Source organism: Podarcis bocagei, assembly GCF_964188305.1.
Source record: "Podarcis bocagei genome assembly, chromosome: 2".
Lineage (NCBI taxonomy): Eukaryota > Metazoa > Chordata > Lepidosauria > Squamata > Lacertidae > Podarcis > Podarcis bocagei.
In genome coordinates, this window is record NC_138126.1 from 94994119 (window position 1) to 95016361 (window position 22243).

General features: G+C 44.5%; 3 protein-coding genes across 5 annotated transcripts in view; 1 reads left to right on the forward strand and 2 right to left on the reverse strand.

Annotated features, from left to right (window-relative positions):
• GLP2R (glucagon like peptide 2 receptor) overlaps window positions 1-2914 on the reverse strand; it is a 40774-nt gene extending 37860 nt beyond the window's left edge. The window contains exon 1 of one of the 3 annotated variants that reach the window (XM_081185399.1): window positions 2651-2914. The gene's annotated coding sequence lies outside the window, so the exon portion shown is untranslated. Of the gene's footprint in view, window positions 1-155; window positions 842-2650 lie in introns of those variants that run through there. The other 2 variants (XM_081185402.1, XM_081185400.1) reach the window with 2 other exon arrangements.
• GSG1L2 (GSG1 like 2) lies at window positions 916-13606 on the forward strand. The gene is made up of 5 exons (XM_081185447.1): window positions 916-1833; window positions 8240-8287; window positions 10095-10247; window positions 11278-11389; window positions 12886-13606. The coding sequence occupies exons 1-5, from the start codon at window positions 1536-1538 to the stop codon at window positions 13175-13177; spliced, it is 903 nt and encodes a 300-aa protein (XP_081041573.1). The 5' UTR covers window positions 916-1535; the 3' UTR covers window positions 13178-13606.
• A 6827-nt stretch (window positions 13607-20433) lies between these two features.
• Window positions 20434-21918, reverse strand: LOC308582388 (olfactory receptor 2D2-like). Its single transcript, XM_081185445.1, has one exon. It carries the CDS (start codon window positions 21532-21534, stop codon window positions 20587-20589), a length of 948 nt encoding a protein of 315 aa, XP_081041571.1. The 5' UTR covers window positions 21535-21918; the 3' UTR covers window positions 20434-20586.
• Window positions 21919-22243: the final 325 nt, after the last annotated feature.

Here is a 22243-nt window from a genome sequence, read left to right on the forward strand (position 1 = left end):
ACTCCCACACCACCTCCAAGTTTAGGCCGTATATAACTAGAAAACATCATGTTTAAAAATATAATGCCACGGTGAAAACATGGGCACTGTACATTACTACTGGATCAGGGAGAAAAACAGTGTTTGGTTTGTTCAAGCCGTGATGTAATACTTACACTAAATGGATAAGTGCAGAAGGAAAAGGGGATTAAACAAAAATCCCAAGGAAATGAATCTGTTATGAAGAATCCCTGATCGTCCATTACTTGCGGTGACCTTGAACAAATCAGTGTCTCTCAGCTCCGGCTTTATAAAATGGGAATAGAAATGTTATTGGAAAGCCTGCAATAATTAACTTGGCCCACAATCTTAAACTGATGTTTGAGGGTTTAATCAAATGGAAGCGCCATCTCCTCCTGTAGTTCTAAAATCCAAGTGCTCTGACTGCACAATTTTATGTGTGTTTACTCAAGAGGTACAGTCCATGAAATTCAATGGGGCTCGCTTCTCAGAAATTGTGCAGCAAGGCTTAACTGAGGGCAGATCCACACCATACATTTAAAAAGGACATCCAGTGCACACTGAAATTCCATGGCTCCCCCTCACCTGGGAACTGTAGTTTCCCCCTCACAGAGCTACACTTCCTAGTAACCTTAACAAACTACAGCTCCCTGGATTCTTTGAGTGAAACCGCATGCTTTAAATGTGCACTGGATGTCCCACACCCTAACTCCTACATCACACTGGCTCTTTCCCATGCTACTTCCCTGGGCTCCAAGGTGTGCAGCACTACCAGGACTTATGCAGATGGTGCGAAACTTGACTTTCCAAACAAACAAAGCATTGGCACCTTTCCCAAGATAGTCAGGAAAGCAAGTCCTCCTGTGTTTACTTTGCACTTAAGTAAGAGAAGTGTGTGTGTGTTTTCATTCTTCGCTCCCCTTGCCCGCATTTCCTTCCTCACCTTTCCCAAGCCTGATCCCTGCCTCTGTGTGGTTTTGGGTCTCAGCTTTCCAGCGCTGTGGCGCGTGACTTGATAAAAGTGATTACTCGTGGGGCTGGCGCCTGTTTGCAGCTTTTCACCTGGCGCTCTGTCTCCTTATCCCATCCCCCCGTGCTTTTTTTTGAGGGGGGGAGGGTGGCTGGGTTCCCATTGCTCCGCGGGGAAAGAAATACACTCTGTATGCTCAGAGGCATTCTTGGAGAGCCTCCTCGCGCTGAGCTCAGGCAGAGGCGGCAGGTTTTTGAGGCTCAGCCCTCTTCATCCCCGGCTCCCATCCTGCGCTGAGGGAGGGGGCGGGAAGTCTTGGCAGCTCTGCCCACCTGCTCGCCTCACCTTCAGAAACGGCCAGCGGCAGCCTGGTGACTGGCTGGATGCTGCGGAGGGAACCGGCGATTTGAGAGCGGGTTTTTTTCCACCAGCAGGGGCTTAGCCAAGAGGCGCGCGGCAGCAGCCCGAGGGTGCCTCTCTCTCCCGCCTCCCTCCCGTGCGCCCCGTCCCGTCCTCGCTCGGCGTCGTTGGATGCAGCCTCGGCAAGGCGGCAGTCCTCAGCGCGATGGGGGTGGACCGGCGGCAGCGAGCCTCGGCGGCGCTCTCGCTCAGCTGCCTGTCGCTCACCTTCTCCATCACCGCCTTCAGCAGCAGCTACTGGTGCGAAGGGACCCGCAAAGTGGCCAAGCCCATGTGCAGCGAGCTCCGAGGGGGCACCCACTGCATCCGCTTCAACACCTCCGGGGGCCCCAACGACAGCAACGTGGTCCAGTACATCTGGGAGACCGGAGACGACAAGTTCGTCGACCGGAAGTTTCACGCCGGCATCTGGTACTCTTGCGAGGAGCTGCTCCTCGGAGACGGTGAGTGGCGACCTCCCCGTCGGGGCAGCAGGGACTAGTGGTGAGCCGGGGGGGGGCAGCTGGAGAGGAGGACCGTCTGGTGTGTCTTAAGGGAGCGGAGGCTACTTTCCGAGGCGGGGCTGCGCCGGGGATGGGGAATGGGGGTCTTTCAATGACATCCCGCGCGGCCACCGGCAAGTCTCTTTGAGCCTCACTTTTCCCATCTGTAAAACGGGAACAAGAGCTTACGCGCCCTGGGGTATTGGAGCGCAAACAAGCTATGTTGCTTCTGAAGCACAATTTGCTTTAAAAGAAATGGCTAGTAATGAAGTGTAATCGTCAAAGGCTTCTTTGTGGGTTAATAGGGAGGATACGATCCGTTGTAGTGGTATGGCATTCTTTGTTGAGTTGTTATCCCCCCCGTCATGTCACATTTCTGTCTTAAGCTCGCTTATCACAATTCCCCTCCAATTCCGATGGGGTGGGATGAGGGATGACCCCCCCACACACACACCGTCTGTCCCCCACGCCCAGCACTGGCTCATAAAGGAAAGGTTACCCCAACAATATAACACAGACCGAGGTATTTGGAGCCAATAGTAGGAGGAACACGATATTTAAAGTGTGCAGGAGAAATAGTTAAGTAGAACTCATGTGGCATTAACTCTGCTCCCTTTTTAAAAAAAAAAATCAGTGGAAATAGGTTTTTAAAAGAAGTAGTAATAAATGATTCTGTGATAAATAATAGTAAACTCATTAACACGCACACAGTAGTATTCTGGAGCAAAAGGGAGTCTTAAGACAATGACACAGATAAAGGAGAAAACGTTTTACTTACTCAGAAGAGTTTCAGTGTGGAAAATCAGTTCTGGTACAGCAGCAAAGGATCAGCATCGTGGCTGCGTTAGGAAATCAAAAGTTTGCAACAGAGTGGGAAGATATATTACTCCTAGTTATTCCCCCCCCTATATAACTGCTGATCCAACTAAGTCTGTCTTGATGAAAAACTGCTTCTTTAAACTCCACATACCTCACCAAAACATTACTAGAAGGAGCATTTCACCAGAACTGCATATTGTCCTAGGGTGGAATTAAACTTTACAAGTGCAATGTGGGATTTCCAACCCCATGGTTTGTTTTTTCAACTGCAGGAGGGATGTTTCAGAGACCTAGACTAGTAGGGGGTGTTTAACCCTAATTCTCCCCTAAAAATGACCCCCTCACCTGGTTGCTGTAATCATTTTTCCTGAGCGAGAGGCAAAGTTGATTTGTGGGAAGATGTCCAAACTTCTAGGGGTAAGGTTGTATAAATTTGAGTCAAAATAAAAAAAAATTCCTTCCAGTAGCACCTTAAAGACCAACTAAGTTAGTTCTTGGTATGAGCTTTCGTGTGCATGCACACTTCTTCAGATACACTGAAACAGAAGTAAATTTGAGTGATATCCCTTATTTCCAAAAGAAAAGGAGGAGGAAGACTATTTACAGGAAGCTTGTTTTTGAAGTCTAATGGTAAAAGCTAACATATTTGTTAGTTGTGTGCCATTTTTTTAATAGCACTTCCTCCAGCCACAGTTCACTCAGTTTCCTTGTTCTCATGATGACACCTTTCCTGTGGGAGAACAGATTCTTTCCTGTGGGACAATAACTTGATTTGTTGCATAGAAGCGATAGTAAGCACCCTGTGCATGCCATCAATCCCCCTTAGACATCTGTCGAGATGGCATTTGTACAATGGCATTCATCTTCAGAAGCACCACCAGTGTAATCTTGTTTTTTGTTTAATTTGCTTGAAATGATGAAGAGAGCAGCAGCTCTTGACAACTACTCCAACTACTCCAGAAACCAAATTGAGGCTTCAGAAAGAAGCATGGGAGGGGAGAGGGGGGGAAGAGCAGCATCTCTCTATCAAGAGGAAGATGCGGAGAGGAAAAGTGAAGGATCATCTCCACATCCACACTGAAGCATCTTTAATTTCCAAGGCATCACTGTGCTGTTATTCTACTTAAAAGGAATTAATGGCTACTAGTCATGGTGCTTATGTTCTGATAAACAGTCCCTGAGAATCACAAGTGAGGAGGGTTATCAAGTCTTGCATGTGGGCTTCCCATAGGAATCTGGTTGGCTGTTGTGAAGACAGGGTGCTGGGCTAGTTGGAGCTTTGGCCAGATCCAGCAGGGCCCTTCTGTGTTCACAGGACAAAAAATAAACACCTGCTGTTTTTATTTTGAGATTCTGTGTTGCACACCTGTGTTTAGAGTGTATGAGGAGTGGCTGGTGGTTTTAGATAAAATGGGCTGTTCAAGAGACAAACCCTTCTCTCTCCCTCTTCCTCCCAGGTGAATGTGTGCACAGCATTTTGTGGGTTGCTATGCTTTCCTGAGCCTCTCTTTCATCTTCCTATATGGGGAAAGAACCAAAGCACAATGTGTGCTCCCCATGGAGACTGGACTGTGTGTTTGTTGTTGTTTAGTCATTTAGTCATGTCCAACTCTTTGTGACCCCATGGACCAGAGTATGCCAGGCACTTCTGTCTTCCACTGCCTCCCACAGTTTGGTCAAACTCATGCTGGTAGCTTCGAGAACACTGCCCAACCATCTCGTCCTCTGTCGTCTCCTTCTCCTTGTGCCCTCCATCTTTCCCAACATCAGGGTCTTTTCCAGGGAGTCTTCTCTTCTCATGAGGTGGCCAAAGTATTGGAGCCTCAGCTTCAAGATCTGTCCTTCCAGTGAGCACTCAGGGCTGATTTCCTTAAGAATGGAGAGGTTTGATCCATGGGACTCTCAAGAGTAAGACCAGCCAATTTGCTGAACAGGGCTGCTTGTGTCCATCAGTGAACTCTCATTCCTACCAAAAGGGTCGTGCATCACAGAGAAGCACCCAGGAAAGCATTCTCCAGTCTTCTACCCCAAACCAACAAGAAAGTCAAAGACACCCCCCTCTCCATTGAAATCCCCATTGTCATGATTCAAACAGAAGATGGCTCATTCAGTAGAGCATGAGACTCTTTATCCCAAAGTCACTGGGCAAAAGATTCCTATGTTAAATGATTCTTCTGGTCCCCTTCCAACGCTACAATTCTATAATTCCTGTTTTCTTCCTTGGCACCATCCTCTTGCCTCATTCTCCCTTAATATAAATTAATAGTTGTTGTTAAATAAGTGTCCCCCATGACACTCTTAGTTTGCAATTCAGTACCCAAGAGAAATACCAACTGAAGTCAAGGGGGCTTTCTTCTGAGAGTCCATATGCTTTTACCTTCTCCTAGTAGTTTTAGTGGGGAGGAGAATGAAAGAGAGAAGGGAGGTCAACTGGGAAGCCTGGACAAAACATTACCTTCAAAGGAGAAATGGGTTGGGGAGAGAAACAATGATTAACTCTACCTTGGATATTACAGCAAAGCTGTGGAATAAGAGTTGGATTCAGCTGTGCAACAACAGATCCTCTTGAATTCACACTATCTTTTTCATAGGATACCTGTGGTTCAGATACATGTTTTCACCTGATGATGGAAACATGGTTTTTATTGTTCCGTGAGTGGGTTTGGATCTGATGTGTAAGTTGATGGCGTTTTCAGTAGCATTCTGCCTAAAAATTATGAGGGTTCATGCTTAAGACCCATGTTTTTGTGCCATGGCAATGCTGAGAAGCACAAGATCCATAATTTTTACAGTATGATCTGTGAATTTTGCAGTGCAATCTGTAACCATAGACGTGATCTGTGATTTAATGATGTTTCAGAGGAGTGGTCCCTTGTAAAAATAATGGAAATTCAAGGGGATCTTTTTTGTTTTGTTTTTGTTTAGTAGAGCCAATGTTATGGACAGCTGTGCACATATAATGTGGATGTGCTTTTTGCAGAAAATTTAAAACCAAACAATCGACGCAGCTTTATTCACAGCTGTGCTGCTGAGTACGTGTACACTTAAAAATAACACACACAAAATGAAGTGGCTGACCATTCAGCCTCAACAGCAAAGATCAGGAAATGTAGAACAATTTATTTATTTTTATCCACAGAGCCACTCCCCCTACCTGAGGTGATGGTGGAAGTTGCCAGAACCAATCCAGCCACTCCCACCAGCCAAGAATTAAGTCGTGTATGCGTTGCTGGCTTAAAACACAGTGAGGCTGTTTTTTCTCTCACTGTGTTTCAGATTGAACTGCATGCTGCTATATATATTGGCATAGTCTGATGTGTATTGAAACCTCTTGCTCCATGTACACACCAGTGGGTGGAGACAGGGCAGGGATATCTTAACCCAATGCACATTACCAATATTTGCCAACATTACTAGGGTTGGCAAAAATGTGTAGTCCTTTCCCCCACCTTTGTTTTTAGTCTGATTTGTGCTGTTATAAACTTCTGTCACTGGTTTTAAGTAGCACTGTTCTCTGTGTACAGGTATGCATAGCTTTAGAGTTTTCCTCTATTTTTCAGTGTTTTGCACTGAAACTTACCTAAAATGTGCTCGAAATGATCCTGTGCTTTGGTAACCATTTTGGACGGCGCATGGATCCTAGCAGATCCCCAGCTTTGCTGACCTTTGTCACCAGCTCTGCTTCCAGTGAATTCTTCTATTTAAGAACTCAGGCCAATTCCAAACAACTTTCTGCTTCTGCGACTGGCAGGGAAAGCTTCCCCCAAACAATCCTCAGAAATGTAGTTTACCCCTCCCAGAGCCACAATTCCAAACACCCTTCACAAACTACAGTTCCCATGATTATTACGGTATGTTAAAGTGGAACGAGAGTGCTTTAAATGGATGGTGTGGATATGACCTCACATAATTATAGGTACTTCTTCAAGTCAGTGCTTTTTGTTTCTTTCCTGGGCTTGCAGCTAGACTTAAGTTTGGCTGCATTTATACAACACCTTCAAATTAGAAGATGTTTCACATGATGCTAGAAGTCAAGGTGCCCTGAGAAGCTTACTTTCTAAGCATTAACAGTGACAGTGATGGGGTGGGAGGGGGCAAATGTTCAGAGCCATGTGTAGTGGTGGAGTTGAATTCGGAAGGATTAGAATTGCCCAAATTGTGTGGCGTGCCACTTGCACGAATAATTTGTCACATGGTACTCTACCCACACTGTTCCATTTCCAGCATCCACCTACATGGGTAACTAGCTGCACAAACTGGGCCAGTGCAATGACACAATCATAGAGATGGCCACCAAGAGAGAACTCCTCAGAGGGATAAATGGGCAAAATATGACTGACACATGGGCCAGAGTTTTAGCGGGAGGGGAAATCGGAACTCAGAAATTCTGGTGGGAAATACAGCAAGATTTGGCAACAGCCTGGCTCTGAAGTTAGAAGAGAAGGAAGGGGTGTAGAAGGAAGCAGAACTTGCCTCTGGCAGTTAGGTTTGGTAGGGGGTATTGGGGATCTAGGATAGTAGTCAGAGACAAAACTAGAAATTTTGGACTGGAATCAAGTGAAGTGTTAGTGGTGAAAAATAATATTTGGGAATCGCTTGAAGTCAGGTCCAATGGCATTCATAAGAACATTTAGGGTGCATAAAAAAGTTCTGCAAATGTTGCCCATTAATAGTGCTCCTGAAGTTTGTGTGTATAACTTGTGTTGCGCTTCCATAGACTGGGAGGTGATCAGCTAGACTGAGAATTTGAAAACTGTTGGATTTCAACTTGACTCCCCCAGTATTTGACCAGTGCAAGAGATGTGGCTCAGCTGGTAGTGTAGGAAACCCTTAGTCTTAGGTTCGTGGGTTTGAGCACCACATTGGGCAGAAGCTTCCTGCATTGCAATGGATTGGACCAGGTAACTCTCATGGTCCCTCCCAACTCTATAGCTGTATGGTCCTATAATTCAAAGTGTACAGACTGCTCATCTCTTTTTAAGATACATGTGAACAGTGATGGAGTGCTGAGTGTGCATTTTAAAGGGACAAGTAGTGAAAATGAGGGGGGAAAGGTGGAGATAGGCCATGGCTCAGTGGCAGAGCATCTGCTTTGCATGCACAAGGTCCCAGGTTCAATCCCCAGCATCTCCAGGTAGGGAATTCCTCCTGTTTGAAACCCCTGAGAGCCTCTGCAAGAGCTGGATAGAGCAATGGTCTGGCAGCTTCCTATTTTCCTTGAAGGCACAGCTTGTGAAGCATGCACAAATACGAAAATATCATGCAAGAAGCAGCCCTGCCTCTGCTTTGTTTTATAGGCACAAAGTGGGATGCCTGTTCTTTTAATCCCCCCCCGGGGGGGTTGCATTCCAAATAACACTGCAGCATTTTAGCTCAGCGCGCTGGCTTCCCCTACCATCTGCTTACAGCTCCCTTCTTGTTGCTTGTGGGAGGCTGTGTTCCTATAAGCCTTGGGAAGGTGGGAAGGCTAAGCTGGCTGATGAGATGCTCAGGTTTTTTTCTCCTTCCAAACTATAATTTGAAAGTGTACATTTTATATGCCTTATAGGTGAGAAATGTAGAAGTTTCATCAGCCTGACACCCCCGGCGGATCGAGGTAATTATATGCTGTCACTAATTCAAGTTTCTGCTCTTTCTATCTTTATGTTCGGTGTTCTGAGTCATGGGAAACACAACCCTAGAATAAATATATCCCCGTTTCTATGGGACAAACAGTGGCTCAAATCCACGTATTCTGAATGTTTGCCAAATTTGGTATCTGCGCGTATTTGTGGTGGGATTATTTTTTCTAGCTCTAGTGCATATTACCTTGGATAATTCCCAAAGAAACCCGAACTCAGTTTAGAAGCTGAAGCCCAAGGTGCTTGAAAATGTTTAGGAAATGGTGGCATCCTCCGCAGGGTGGTGGGGAATAGTTTTGGGAAAGCTAGCACCTTTTGCTTCCATTCATCCTTCTGGAAAATGACTCTAGCTGTGTGCATGCTGCTGTCTTCTCTGTGTCCAGTACGCTCCCACTGCTGGTTTTGAAAGAGATATACACACAACATTAGCCGCAATCCTTGTTTATCCTGTGCCTATCCTGTCGTTTCTTAGGAAATGCTATGCTTGGATCTGTTTTTCTCCAAACCAGCTTCAATCCGAAGTGAGAAAAAGAGCAACCCCACTCTATTTTAAGCAGGGACTGTGTAAGCAGCCTCTGTCTTGGACAAGAAGTTGTGTCTCCAGGCTGAGTTTAAAGTAGTCAAATTTTGCAGGCATGGGGATTTCAGCGAGAGGAGCTGGCATGGCAAACTACACCTGTTGAAATTCTTTCTTCTGGCTCACTTGGCTAAGGAAATCTACAGTGGGGGATGGACCTGGCTGCTCCCCATAGCCTTCCTCAAGTTAGCGTACAGCTCAGGAGACTGAGGCTGTGTACACATTACCAGCTAGGTAAAGTGCAGCTAGGTCCTTCTTTTTCTCTATTCAGATTGAAGCTTGTTTTGGGGGGAAACTCATCAAAACACAGCATTTCATAAGAAACTACAAGATAGATACGAATTGTGGCTAATGTCACGTGATTCCCAAGGTGGTAGTGAGAGCACCCTGGATGAAGAGTAACCAGGAGTGTGCGTGCAACTGGAAGTGATTTGTGCTCATACTGTATTGTGATGGTCATTGGCTATAAACAATAAAATTTGTTGATTAGTTGTTTGCAGCTAGACTTCCTGCGTAAGGTAGGTTGGGATGCAAATAGAGGATCTGACATACTCAGCCCCACTATGCTCATAATGCAGCTGTAACTGTACTGGAGCAAGTTGCTCTGTTCCATTGCACATATCCTGGCACATACCTATGGACTGGGGTTTAAGGATTCAAAATGAACTTCTCCTGCACCATCTATGAAAACTCAGTGATAACCAGCTCCAATAAAAAGCAGTTGAAGCCACAATAAAGGGCAGGGCCGTAACTGTTTTAACTTTATGTGCATATAAAGTAAAGGTAAAGGGACCCCTGACCATTAGGTCCTGTCATGACCGACTCTGGGGTTGCGGCGCTCATCTCCCTTTATTGGCCGAGGGAGCTGGTGTATGACTAAGCCGCTTCTGGCGAACCAGAGTAGCGCACGGAAACGCTGTTTACCTTTCTGCTGGAGCGGTACCTATTTATCTACTTGCACTTTGATGTGCTTTCGAACTGCTAGGTTGGCAGGAGCAGGGACTGAGCAATGGGAGCTCACCCTGTCGCGGGGATTCAAACAGCCAACCTTCTGATCGGCAAGTCCTAGGCTCTGTGGTTTAACCCACAGTGCCACCCGCGTCCCTTTTATGTGCATATGTTGACAACTTAATGGATACAGAATGGGGGAGGGGAGGTCTTAGGGCATCTAGGATTCTCAGAGCTGCTGACCTTTGTTGTTCCAGGGGTCCTGTGGCTCTCCATTGCGGCAGAGCTCCTCTACATTGCTTTGCTTCTGATGGGCGTCGCTCTCATGTTGATTGAAATTTGCTATTCCATCAGCATGCTAGATGGGCTGAAGCTCAATGCGTTTGCTGCGATCTTCACCGTCCTGGCAGGTATTTTATTATTATTTATTAAATTTATATAAGCAGCCTTCCTCCCGAAGGAGCCCACAACTATCATTGAAAACACCAACAACAGTATACAACCAAAACTCTTAAAAACAGTTCAAAAAAACCCCTCTAAAGATCGGTTTAGAACTTCTAAGTAACAATCACTGAATGTAACAGCTAATAATTTCAGGGATGCTAGGAAACAGATCTTTCAGCCAGAGTAAACAAGAATGTTTTTAGGTTCTTCCTAAAAGTTAATGATGAAGTAGGCAGGTGCACCTGAGACTTTGGAGAGCTGCTGCCAGTCAGAGGAGACAAAACTAGGCTAAATGGGTGACTAGTTGAAATGGTGTGAGGCAGCTGCCTGTGTCAAAATCTAAGTATGTCACTAAGTATCTAAGACATCTAAGTATGTCACTTCCTGGAATATGCCCCAAGCAGCAGCTGCGACTTTGGGCTTGAATTCTGCAATCCTTATGGTCCACTTCTCATGGTGTCCTTCAGTTTGTGCAATGGCCTCATACCAAATAAATCCAGTTGGGTGGATTAGTTGTGTGCCCCTCACCTGCCTCCGTATGAGAGGGGCTTTATCTTTATCTTTCTTATTCAGTCAGGTATGAACCATCAGGAGCTAAGCCTTTTCAGGCAAGGCAGGCTTAAGGTTTGGAGAAAAGGTGAAGCCTCAACATTATTTGTCACAAATCTCTATCTAATGACAACAGAATTCATTTGGTATTGAGCAGCTGAAGAGATTACTGCCTTTGAGATGTTCCGTCAACCTCTCCCCGCCCCCCCCCGCCGCCCCGGAATTTCACCTAGTGGTACTACAAGCCTGGGTATACATTTGAGTTTTAAAAATGTTTTTAGATGTTCTTAACTGTATTTGTTTTATTTTTATTGCATGGTATGTGTTTTTTAACTGTTTGCTCCTTTGGGCTGCTTTGGGAGGGGAGAGGAGGAAATTAACCTGATGGATCTGCAAACGTGAATTAAAAAGAGGTTCCTGCTAACAAAGCATTGTGAAATATTTCAGGTCTCCTGGGAATGGTGGCTCACATGATGTATACAACTGTATTTCAAATGACCGTCAATCTTGGTCCAGAGGACTGGCGCCCACAGACCTGGGATTATGGCTGGTCCTACTGGTAAGCTGGGGGGGGCAATGGGGGGAAACATAACAACAAATGGATGAACATGACCCGCCAATCATTCTGATTGTTTGGTTAAATCTGGGGCTAGTAGTGCAAAAGAGAAAAGAAAAGGGCCTCTGACCCTTTCCTGCTTTACACACATTTGCTTTTCAAGCACCAAATAAATATGGAACAAGCTAACAGAAGTAGTTGTGTAGAAAGAGCAAAGTATCGTGATGAAACTGCCCTAGTCAAGACACTTATGGTTCCCTTTCTGCTTAGTCGATGAGGCATTAGTGACCAGGGAAGCACAGAAGAAAACGACCACTGCGGTCCTCCAGATGAGAGAGCCTGTGAAATCTTCTCCAGTTTGTAAAGAGGCAGCACACAATAGAGATTGCCACAGGCCTGAGGAGGTTTCAGACTTCCAATGGTATCCCAAAGTACCTTGGGCCAGTGTGAATATTTGCCTGTGCAGTCACTTTAGAGGAAGAGCGCAGTCAGTAATATACCTGGTTGGGAATCACCCATGTGACCAGCGCAGAAAGCATTGCAGCTTGCATTCTGATTGGCTATGTAGCAGAAAATAGCCACATCCATTGTGTGTTCTCTGATTAGGTGGGATCCTGCAGTGGATTAGAAAGAAGCTCTAAATGATAGAAATGGCAGCAAAGGAAACGGCATTTAAAAAGCTGACACTATGGAGGGGTAGAGGTGTCTGTGGACAGGGTTGCAGGTTCAGCCTCCCTTCTCAGAAGCATGTCTTTCACACTGAAATGTTGATGGGTGGACTAGAAAGTATTAACTACAAAAGCATAATGAATGCAGTGCTTTTGCATGGTCCTTGGGAAAGGGCTGTGGCTCAGTGGTAGAGCATCTGCTTTGCATGCAGAAGGTCTCAGGTTCAATCTTTGGCATTTTCAGGTAGGTCAGGGCTAGACTCCCTCCCTGAAACCATGGAGAGCTGCTGCCAGTCAGTGTCCACCGTACTGAGCTAGCCTAGATAGACCCAGTGTGCTGACAGCTTCTTGTGTTTGCTCTTTTGAAAATGCTCACCTTACCCAGCAACAAGTTGTGTGCTGGTGGTGATGTTTTTAAACGGAAGCTCCATTTTCAGTCTATGGGCTGCACAAAAACAGTTACGCAGCTACGTGTGTGTAATGCAGAAGCACTTTTAAAAGCAAACAAGGTGTGCGAGTGTGTATGGGCATGTACACATTACCAGCTTCAAACACAGGAAGGTTGTTTTTTCTCTGTGTTTCCATTTGCATGTCATTGCACACACAATTTGCCTACTGACTGTCCACAGCAGCAGATGGAGTGGGGGCATGGAAGTCTTCACATGGCTTATGTGTTTTCAAATCAGATAGAGGCTGGTTTGGGTGAAAGCATATCAAAACAGAACATTTCTCAAGAAACTATAGGTGTGGGTTGTGGTTAACATTGGGGCTTTACAAACCAGTGTTGGGAGCACTGCCATTTTGTTCATGATCTTGTTGTTTTCTTGACAGTCTTGCCTGGGGCTCATTTGCCTGCTGTATGGCTTCCTCAGTGACCACAATGAACAGATACACAAAAACTATTCTGGAATTTAAGTATAAACAGAAAAAACTGGAGAGAAGTTTAAAGGCTAAATCCAAGTCTTCCGATCCAGAAAAGGCTTGGACAATGTACATCAACACCATCCACAGCACAACCGGGGACTTGATGCATCACCTGACAGACATTCACAGTCCGACTACTCCTACAACATTTGCAGAATTAAATAATATCCCCATGGCACATTGTGAAGAATATTGCTAAACCCCTCTTATTTGCTTCCATTTTTTCTTTTTTTGGAAATAACCAGTGTTTACTTGATGCATTCTTCTGTATGTCAAGGATTGATGTTCTAACTGCAGGACATTTTGGTGACTTGCCAAGAGAAGGCCAAGAAGAGAAACCTTCTTCCTTTTCAATTTCCTTTGCTTCTGTCCTGATTGAGAGTAACTTCCAGAAAGCACTAAAGTTCCACTGATTTCAGTGTGGGCTGATTTAAGCACATGCTTAACATTCCCCTTGAAATCATGCTCTAAAATTGTAAGTTTGTACCTAGTGCATTTTGAATGTGTTGTTGTTGTTGTTGTTGTTGTTACTACACAAAGACCAACTTTTGTACTTTTTTGGAATGTAAATGGGGAAATTATTAATGTGATTGTTCATAAGAACAATGAACAGTGAAGCTGAACTCTGCAGAGGGGTTTTCTTTTCCTTTTTTTGAGACAAACATTTCTATTTTATCCGTTAAGTGGTTGTACCTCTTTGCTTTAAGATGCCTTTAGGGGTTTTTGCATAAGCCTCTATTGTTAGGACTAAGTTTGATAAACTCTGAAAACAGTTTCACCTGGTAAACTCCCATGCACTTTTTAATAACATCCTTTGAGACGCCTGAAAAAGTTCTCAGAGTGAGATCATTAAGGAAACTTCATTTTGCATTCTAACTTCCTGGTGCCAAGCAATCCCATGAGCAGGTAATTATTATCTGACTGGTAAACCTTGCCAACTGGGGTTTATACTTTTGGCTTCAGGCAAAAGTGAAGTAAACAAAAGAAGCAACTCTACATTTGGGAAGATTCAACAGCCCTGTTGTAAGGACAGCATTTCTTGGCCTTGCATGAATAGCCTAGGAGCTTGTGCTAGGTGACTGTGTGACAGCAGCCATCACATGGCAGGTAGGACAAAGATGCCAAACTTTGCCATGTATCTCCAAAGTCTCCTCCTCACAAGATAACATCCAACCAGGAGAAGTTCTTCTGATCTTGGCTACTTACAAGGATGGTCCTTCTATTAGACCAGAGATAGGGAAACCTAGTGCCCTTCTGATGTTGTAGGACACAGGCTTCCACCAGCCCCAGCCAGCCTGGCCAGTGGTCAAGGATAATGAGAACTGGCATCCAACAACATCTGGAGGGCCACATTTTGGACCACCCCTGTATTAAACTAAGGCAACCTGCTTCAGGTAGTAGCAGCTGGGTCATCATTTCAAGGACATCACATTGGCAGTTATTTAAGTAATTATATTTTTGCTAATATGTAGAGCACCTTTTGGGCTTTCTTCCTCAAGCACAAAACTATATGCTACCTCCTCTGGACCTGGACCAATAAGTAAGCTCCAGAATGTCACACATGGGAAGGGAGCCTATTTATGCTTAGAAAGTGGTCCACACACTTCACATTTATTCATCTCAGTCATCTCCACAACAGGTCTTTAAGGGAGGCTAGTCTTATCATCCTTATTTTGCTGATGTCTTGGCATAACTACTGCTTATACTGGATTTTTGGTTCTTGGCGACAAATAATAAAATTAGATGGGATGTGTACCAGGCAAACTAGTTCCAAAGCTGATTTATAAACAGAGCCCTACCAGGTAATCAGAGATAGGAGTATCATAGCTGATGTTAAAGTTGCTTAGCTGTTGAGAGTGGTGATCTTAGCTGCTGTCCGAGGTCCTAGCAACATGGACAGTAGCCTTACAACTCTAATAACCCTCTCCCTCAGCTCTTGGCCAGTGACCTTGTGCTAGTCTGCTCACCCCCTTGCTTGCTGGCTATTGAATTCTCTTGCAACCTGAGCAGCAAGGTTGCTTACTTAAGGAAATTGCTGTAGGCAAACAAACAAACTTTCCCCAGAATTTTGTGCATGGAGAGATGTCTAAACATGGCTTCATGAATTGCAAAGAAGAATATGTGTTTTTCTGTTATATCTATCTATCCATCTATCTATCTATCTATATCTATATCTATATCTATATCTATATCTATATCTATATCTATATCTATATCTATATCATCTATATCTATATCTATATCTATATCTATATCTATATCTATATCTATATCTATATCTATATCTATATCTATATCTATATCTATCTATCTATCTATCTATCTATCATCTATCATCATCTATCATCTAACTATCTATCTATCTATCTATCTATCTATCTATCTATCATCTATCTATCATCTATCTATCATCTATCTATCTATCTCTATCTATCTATCTATCTATCTATCATCTATCTATCTATCTATCATCTATCTATCTATCTATCATCTACCTATCTATCATCTATTATCTATCTATCATCTATCTATCTATCTATCTATCTATCTATCTATCTATCTATCTATCATCTATCTATCTATCTATCATCTATCTATCTATATCTATCTATCTATCTATCAATCATCTAACTATCTATCATCTATCATCTATCTATCTATCTATCTATCTATCCATCTATCTCTATCATTTATCATGTCCATACTATTCGGCAGACAGCTGTAGACCAAAGGTTAATTAGGGGAACATGCTGCATTCTGGTTCTAAGCAAGATGTGTGCATGTGCATATTTAAACCCCTCCCACTCTGTCAAAGCAGTAAGAGTGAGAAGGGTGAGCACAGCATGAGGATGCCTTGATAGTCTATTTTCAACCATGAAGCAAACCCACCCATTATTTAATTCAATATAATTTAATTTAATATAACCTGTTATATAGGCCTTATAGTTTATGCCAAAGTGCTGGTGGAGCCGTTTGGGCACTACTCTCTATATTTTCCAGACGAAAGCACTCGTGGATGTGTAGCAGGGAGCTCCCCTGGCAAGTCATGGCTATACCAAAATATGGGTTGCAGAGAAAGGCAAAGTGTGGTAACACGGATAGATCTTGAAAATGACAACAGTGTAGGTATTCCCCAGTAGGGAAGTAGTAGTCAATGTGGTGCCTTCCAAGTGATGATGTTGGACTGCACCAATGGTGGGAGCCGACCATTGGCCAGGCTGGCTGGCTTTCTGGGAGTTGGAGGCCAACATCTGGAAGTCTCCACATTGGCTACCCCTGTTCTGGAGCAAGGCTAGTTGCTAAGATGGCCATGCCTGTCATCCCAGATGGCCCTAGAGAGGGCAAACTTTTAGGACATGAGTGTTAACAAGAAATGAGGCAATGCACCACTGTGCTGTGCTTCCTTTGAAGCATCTGTTATTCTGCAGCAGATGATGCACTGGCCTGAGCCAATCTGATGGAGTGAAAGCCAGAAGAGACTACTTGATGTCATTGTTTATACATACTTTCCCCACACACTATAAATCTAGTATTGGAAGGCAGGAGGGGGAGAACCATGCCTATTAAATAGCTCATCTCATATTCTTTCTGATTTCTATCTGTTAATTCTTACCCCTGTGAGAACTCCAGTCTAGAAGTTTGGGGAAAGGTCCCCCAAATGATACAGTGTGCCAAGGGAGAACCTAGTGGTGACATCTCATTATTTGTCATGCCCATGGAGATGAGGGGTGGCTAACCTGTAGACTTCTAGATGATGTTGGACTCCAACTGCCATTTGCCCCAGCTAGTCTGGCCAGTGGTCAGGGGTGGTGGAAGCTGTAGTTCATCAACATCTGGATGTCCACAGGTTCCCTGGTGCAGACACTGCAGCTCATACTAGAGCAGCAAGCCATGGTGTCCTTTTTGTGTGTGTGTTGACAGGTCATGGGAGTAGCATGGCTTCCGCGGAAAGAACAGTTGCCGTTTCAGCTTTGATGGATGGCAGTCTGACATCATATGTGTTTATTTGCAAATAGTAAGTTCTGTTGGGCTTATTCCCAGATGTGTGTCTCTGTGTGTGTTGCCTTTGGCTATAATCCTTAACAGAATGACTTGGGAGCACATCCCATTGAAAGCAGGGTTGCTTAATTCTGACAGTTAAGATCACATTGCAAAAGTCTTCATTTATACACGAGTCTTTATTTTAACCCTAAGAAAATTCCACATTCCAAAAACTGTGCTTCATTTTCTCCCCCACCTCTTTATTCGTTTTAATATTCTCAGCACCTTTTTTCAATCAAATGATCTCCAAGGCAGCTTACAACAGGAATACTAACGGATACAAATGTACTTAATTTAGCTCCTTTATTCAACTGCAAAATCTGGGGTTTTGCATAATCTGGAATTTACTACAGTTAAAGGAAAAGAACCCAATAAGTGACTGGCAGCAATTTGGGGGGGGGGGGTAGAGGGATCCTCAGAATAAAAAGATCTTACCTTTTGATAGAGCTGGAAGGCACCTCAAGGGTCACTGAGGGCAACCCCTGCAATGCAGGAACTAAACGTCCTGAAACTCTGAACAAACCTATTTTTGCTTTCTGAAACTACAGCACATACTATGTGATCCCATCATCTCTCTGTGCACCCCGCCCACCCTTACAACCACATGGATTAGAAACTCAGGGTAGTTTTCAAAAAGGGAATTGGGTGGCTCGGCCTGTCATGTATGCCATTCTTCCAGTTTTCAGACACAGAGCCAGTGTGGTGTAGTGGTTAAGAGCGGTAGACTCATAATCTGGTGAACCGGGTTCGCGTCTCCGCTCCTCCACATGCAGCTGCTGGGTGACCTTGGGCTAGTCACACTTCTCTGAAGTCTCTCAGCCCCACTCACCTCACAGAGTGTTTGTTGTGGGGGAGGAAGGAAAAGGAGAATGTTAGCCGCTTTGAGACTCCTTCAGGTAGTGATAAAGTGGGATATCAAATCCAAACTCCTCCTCCTCCTCCTCCTCTTCTTCATCATAAAACTGTGCCTCTCAAACTGAATGCATGTGACCCAAAACTCTGTGGGTGTTCTAATACGAACAGCCTACAACTGCAATGCAAGCAAGTATCCCTCCATTCATTTCAAAATCAGGTCATGTGGGGTGGACATTCACATAGGAAAGCGAGCCGCAGTAGCAATGAATGCATCAGAAATGCTGTCCTCGCCTCTGCTGTTTGCCGTAATCACTGAATGGCTGGGATGGCGTTTCTAAAGCAATTTGTACACTTCGTCACTAGCAGAGAACATTTGCAGATAAGGACTGAATGTTCTATACCAATGAAACGTATTTTGTGTTTTAATGTATTCAACGGGTTCAATGCAGTGCGAATTGCCTAAGCCAAGCTTTGGGTTTCACCACCGCGGCAAAGTCTTCACGATAGCCACAGCTGGTGTCGCTTTGCTTGTGATGGGCGGGGGAACTTTTTCAGCCCAAGGGCCACATTCCCCAATGGGCCACATTCCAGGGGCCACGTCCCAGGATGGGTGAGGCCAGAGGAAAAAAGTGGGCAGTACAAGGGATGTGACCGTAAGCTACATTACAGCTTTGCAAATGTGAAAGAGAGAAAGAGAGAGATCTCCATCCAGAGCGTAGATATATTCAAGCCAAGCAAATAGCACTCAGAGAGGAGGGGCAGTGGAGAGGGGCTGGTTGGGGAGAGGGGGCATGGCTTGGGGAGAGGGACTTTGTGATGCTTTTATTTAAGTTCCTTTTTTGTTGTTTAATGGGAGCAAGCTTTAGGTCTGGTTGCAGGTGTGTGTTTTTTTCAGGCAACAGCATACAAAAAAAATATTGATTTACAAAATGTCATAAACCTCTGTAGCATTTGTTGTGTATCTTGTACTCAGTCACATCTGGGACATGTAAATGCAGTCTGTCTATCCCTGGCAGCCTCCCTGTGGATCCCCAGGTGCTAGATTGCTAGACTGATACTAGTCTAAACATGTGAGGCATGCAACAAAGTGTTATATGGTATCCTCACCTCCAACCAGGAGTGCTCTTGTCCAAGGTCTTAGCCAATCCGTCCTGCCCTTCTCCTTGATATTCCATTCCATTATCTCCCCACTCTCCTGATTTCTGCTGTTCTCTGCACGCCCCCCCCCCCCCCGATAGTATTATGTGGCTACTGAGTATACTCAGTCACTAGGCTGTGTTTTTGTTTAGTTTTTTTGTCCCCATAGGTGTTTTTTTTAAAGAAATATAGCTATTACTTCTGCAGACCTCAGAGTTTCCCCAAGTACAGTACATTGATTCTTCCTTCTTGTTCCTCAATAACCCTATTCAGCTCCACTTTTATCAGCACGCTCCACCTGAATTTGATGCCAGAAGGGGTGATATAAAACAAAGATAAATGTGTGTGAGGACCAGAAGGGCTTTCATGGTCAGACGATCCCTGCAGATGCTTTCTTCATCCATGCACCTGCCAGGAGTGAAGAGAATGGAAAACCTCAAAGGTGCACTTCAAATAGTTTATTTAAGGCTGCACACATTTCAGGTTCTTCAGAGGAATGTATAAAGCTGATGTACAATCCATATAGTGAGAACTGCATCATTTTTTTGAAAAAAAATCCACATCTTTGAAACATGAAAACGACATAAAAGTCAACAGCAAAAGAATAATGTATCAAAGCCTATAAAATGGCACACAGTTATAGCAGAACAATAACATTATTTTAATCTTATTTCCCATTGAAAACACCAATTCTGTCACAAACATAGTAAAATATGTTGTGCTTATCTCCAAGCACATTTTAATGTCATGTCGGTTTTGAAAGACTTTGTGCATTTTTAGACTTAGGGGACGTGTGATGTGCTAAGCAATGGGGTTGCATATTTGTTTTATCCTTGCCTGCCCTAGAGAAGAATATTGCAACTTGAAATGACTTGCTTAAATCGTTTCAAGCGCAGTGATCTATAGTTTTTGGCTGGCTTTGGTAACCAAAAATGATGGTCACCTGGTTTCTGCCCCTCCAGCTTGGCCTCTAGAAAGCTTGGCCTTCAGTCATTGTGTAGTCGAGTACACCTCTACCAACATTGGAACTAGTGAGAGGATGAATATCTCCACACTGTTGTCAAGATAATTCCAACCCACCTCTGCCTCTTCAAAACTAGCCATTTGGTCACACTCTCCCGGGAGGTGATAACCCATTCAGACACAATTCCAGCAAGCAAAAAATGTAGAAGCCTGCACTAGAGACTCCCCCTTTATTTCTGACTATTCATTCTCTTTCTTCTTTCCTCATGACCTTCTTGGCCATATGTTTTGCAAGAGGTATGGCACAGAAAGCCCGTATCAGTAGGGTCTGGTGCTGAGAGACAGGGAGCAACTAGTAAACTTCGGCCAAGTGTCTCCATAGACATATACAGAACAGGGCCGTTCCTCAAGCAAAAGTACTCTAAGCCCACTTTTAGTAAAAGCCTAAGCAGAAAAGATCTGAAGAAGACTTCCCAAGTTCCTCTAACCTATCAATAAAAGGTTAAAGCTATATAAGAGGATACTGCTAGAGTGGCTTTGGCTTTTGACTCAGAGTAGAGTTTGTGTTTGTGGGTGCAAGAGAGGCATGAAAATGGAAACCTGTAGTGAGAGTCATGTTGTGGGTGAGAATATTTTCCTACTCAATAGTTTTTTCAAAGCACCCTTCACCTCCTTGTTTCGAAGGCTGTAGATGAGAGGATTCATCATGGGGGTTACCACAGTGTAGAAAACAGACACTGCCTTATCCTGGCCTGTGGCTGAGCTGACAGAACTGGGCCTCATGTAAGCAAAGAGAGCTGTGCCATAGAAAAGGCTCACCACCACAAGATGCGAGGCGCAGGTTGAGGCAGCCCTGCGCCGGCCCTCAGCAGAACGTATCCGCAAAATGGCCACCCCAATGCGGGCATAAGAGGCGGCGATGAGGACGAAGGGCAGGAGGAGCAGGAGGGAGCCAAAGACAAACACAACCACCTCTGCCTCTGTGTAGTCGGCGGACGCCAACTTGATGACAGCAGGCACCTCACAGAAGAACTGGTTGATACGGTTTTGGCCGCGGTAAGGCAGACGCAGAGCGAAGGCATTGACTATCAGGGAGTTGATGAAGCCGCTAGCCCAGGCAGCCCCCGCTGTCCAGCTGCAGAATCGCCAGCTCATGATGGAGGTGTAGTGCAATGGGTGGCAGATGGCCACGTAGCGGTCATAGGCCATGATGCCCAACAGCACACACTCTGCCATGCCGAAAACCAGGAAGATGTACATCTGAAAGGCGCATCGGGTGAAGGGCATGGCCTTCTGCCTGGAGAGGAGGTGGGCCAACATCTGTGGGACGGTGACTGAAGAGTAGCACAGGTCCAGCAGAGACAAATGGAGAAGGAAGAAGTACATGGGGGTGTGCAGGCGAGGCTCAGCTGCGATCAGCATGACCATCATGCAGTTCCCCACCAGGGTCACCAGGTAAGTGGCCAAGAAGAGAACGAAAAGTGCAGTTTCTGCCTGCACCCCCTCTGCAAGGCCCAGGAGGATAAACTCAGCCACCGAGCTCTGGTTCCACTGCTCCATCCAACATGCCAGCTAGGCGGCACCTGTAGCACTAAGGGAGGGAGGGCAGGTGAATGGAAATGACAAGAGGCTGGCGATATCAATGCTCACAAAGGCAACTGTAGTTTTGTACAATTAAATCTCATTTCACTCTGACAGTATTGCTCTCAATAACTTTAGAGGGCCATCTGTATATTATTGAATACATTATCTGGTTATTTTTGGAAATGGCAATCATCCAAATAAAGATGCATTTTAATTAAATAGGGAAACATCTTCACATGGGCAATAAAAAGCTAGGGATGCTTCTGAAATGCTTTTACGTTCAAATTCCCCTTGGATTTCAGATTTCTTAATTGCCTGGTCTTGTTTCTGAAGTTGGTCCTGTAAGCTTAAATATTATAATTGTTGGGGGACAATAAACAATTCATGTTGTTGTTGTTGTTATTGTTACAATCTACTACATGTGCATTCTGCTGTATTCTTCTTAAGTATATTCTATACTTCAGCACAGCAGCTTGCAACAGTCTGAATGCTGAAAGAAATTTGCTGAGAGACATTTGGATGAACTCCCACTGAACTGTGAACTGAATGTGAAGCTAACTGGCTCGTTTTGTAAATGGATGAATGTGCCTTTTGGACAAGTTGAACTTGAGCTAGAACATGCTCCCTTTAAAAATGAATTTTCAAGCTCTAGACCATAGCTATGATAGTTATTATTTGGTGATTT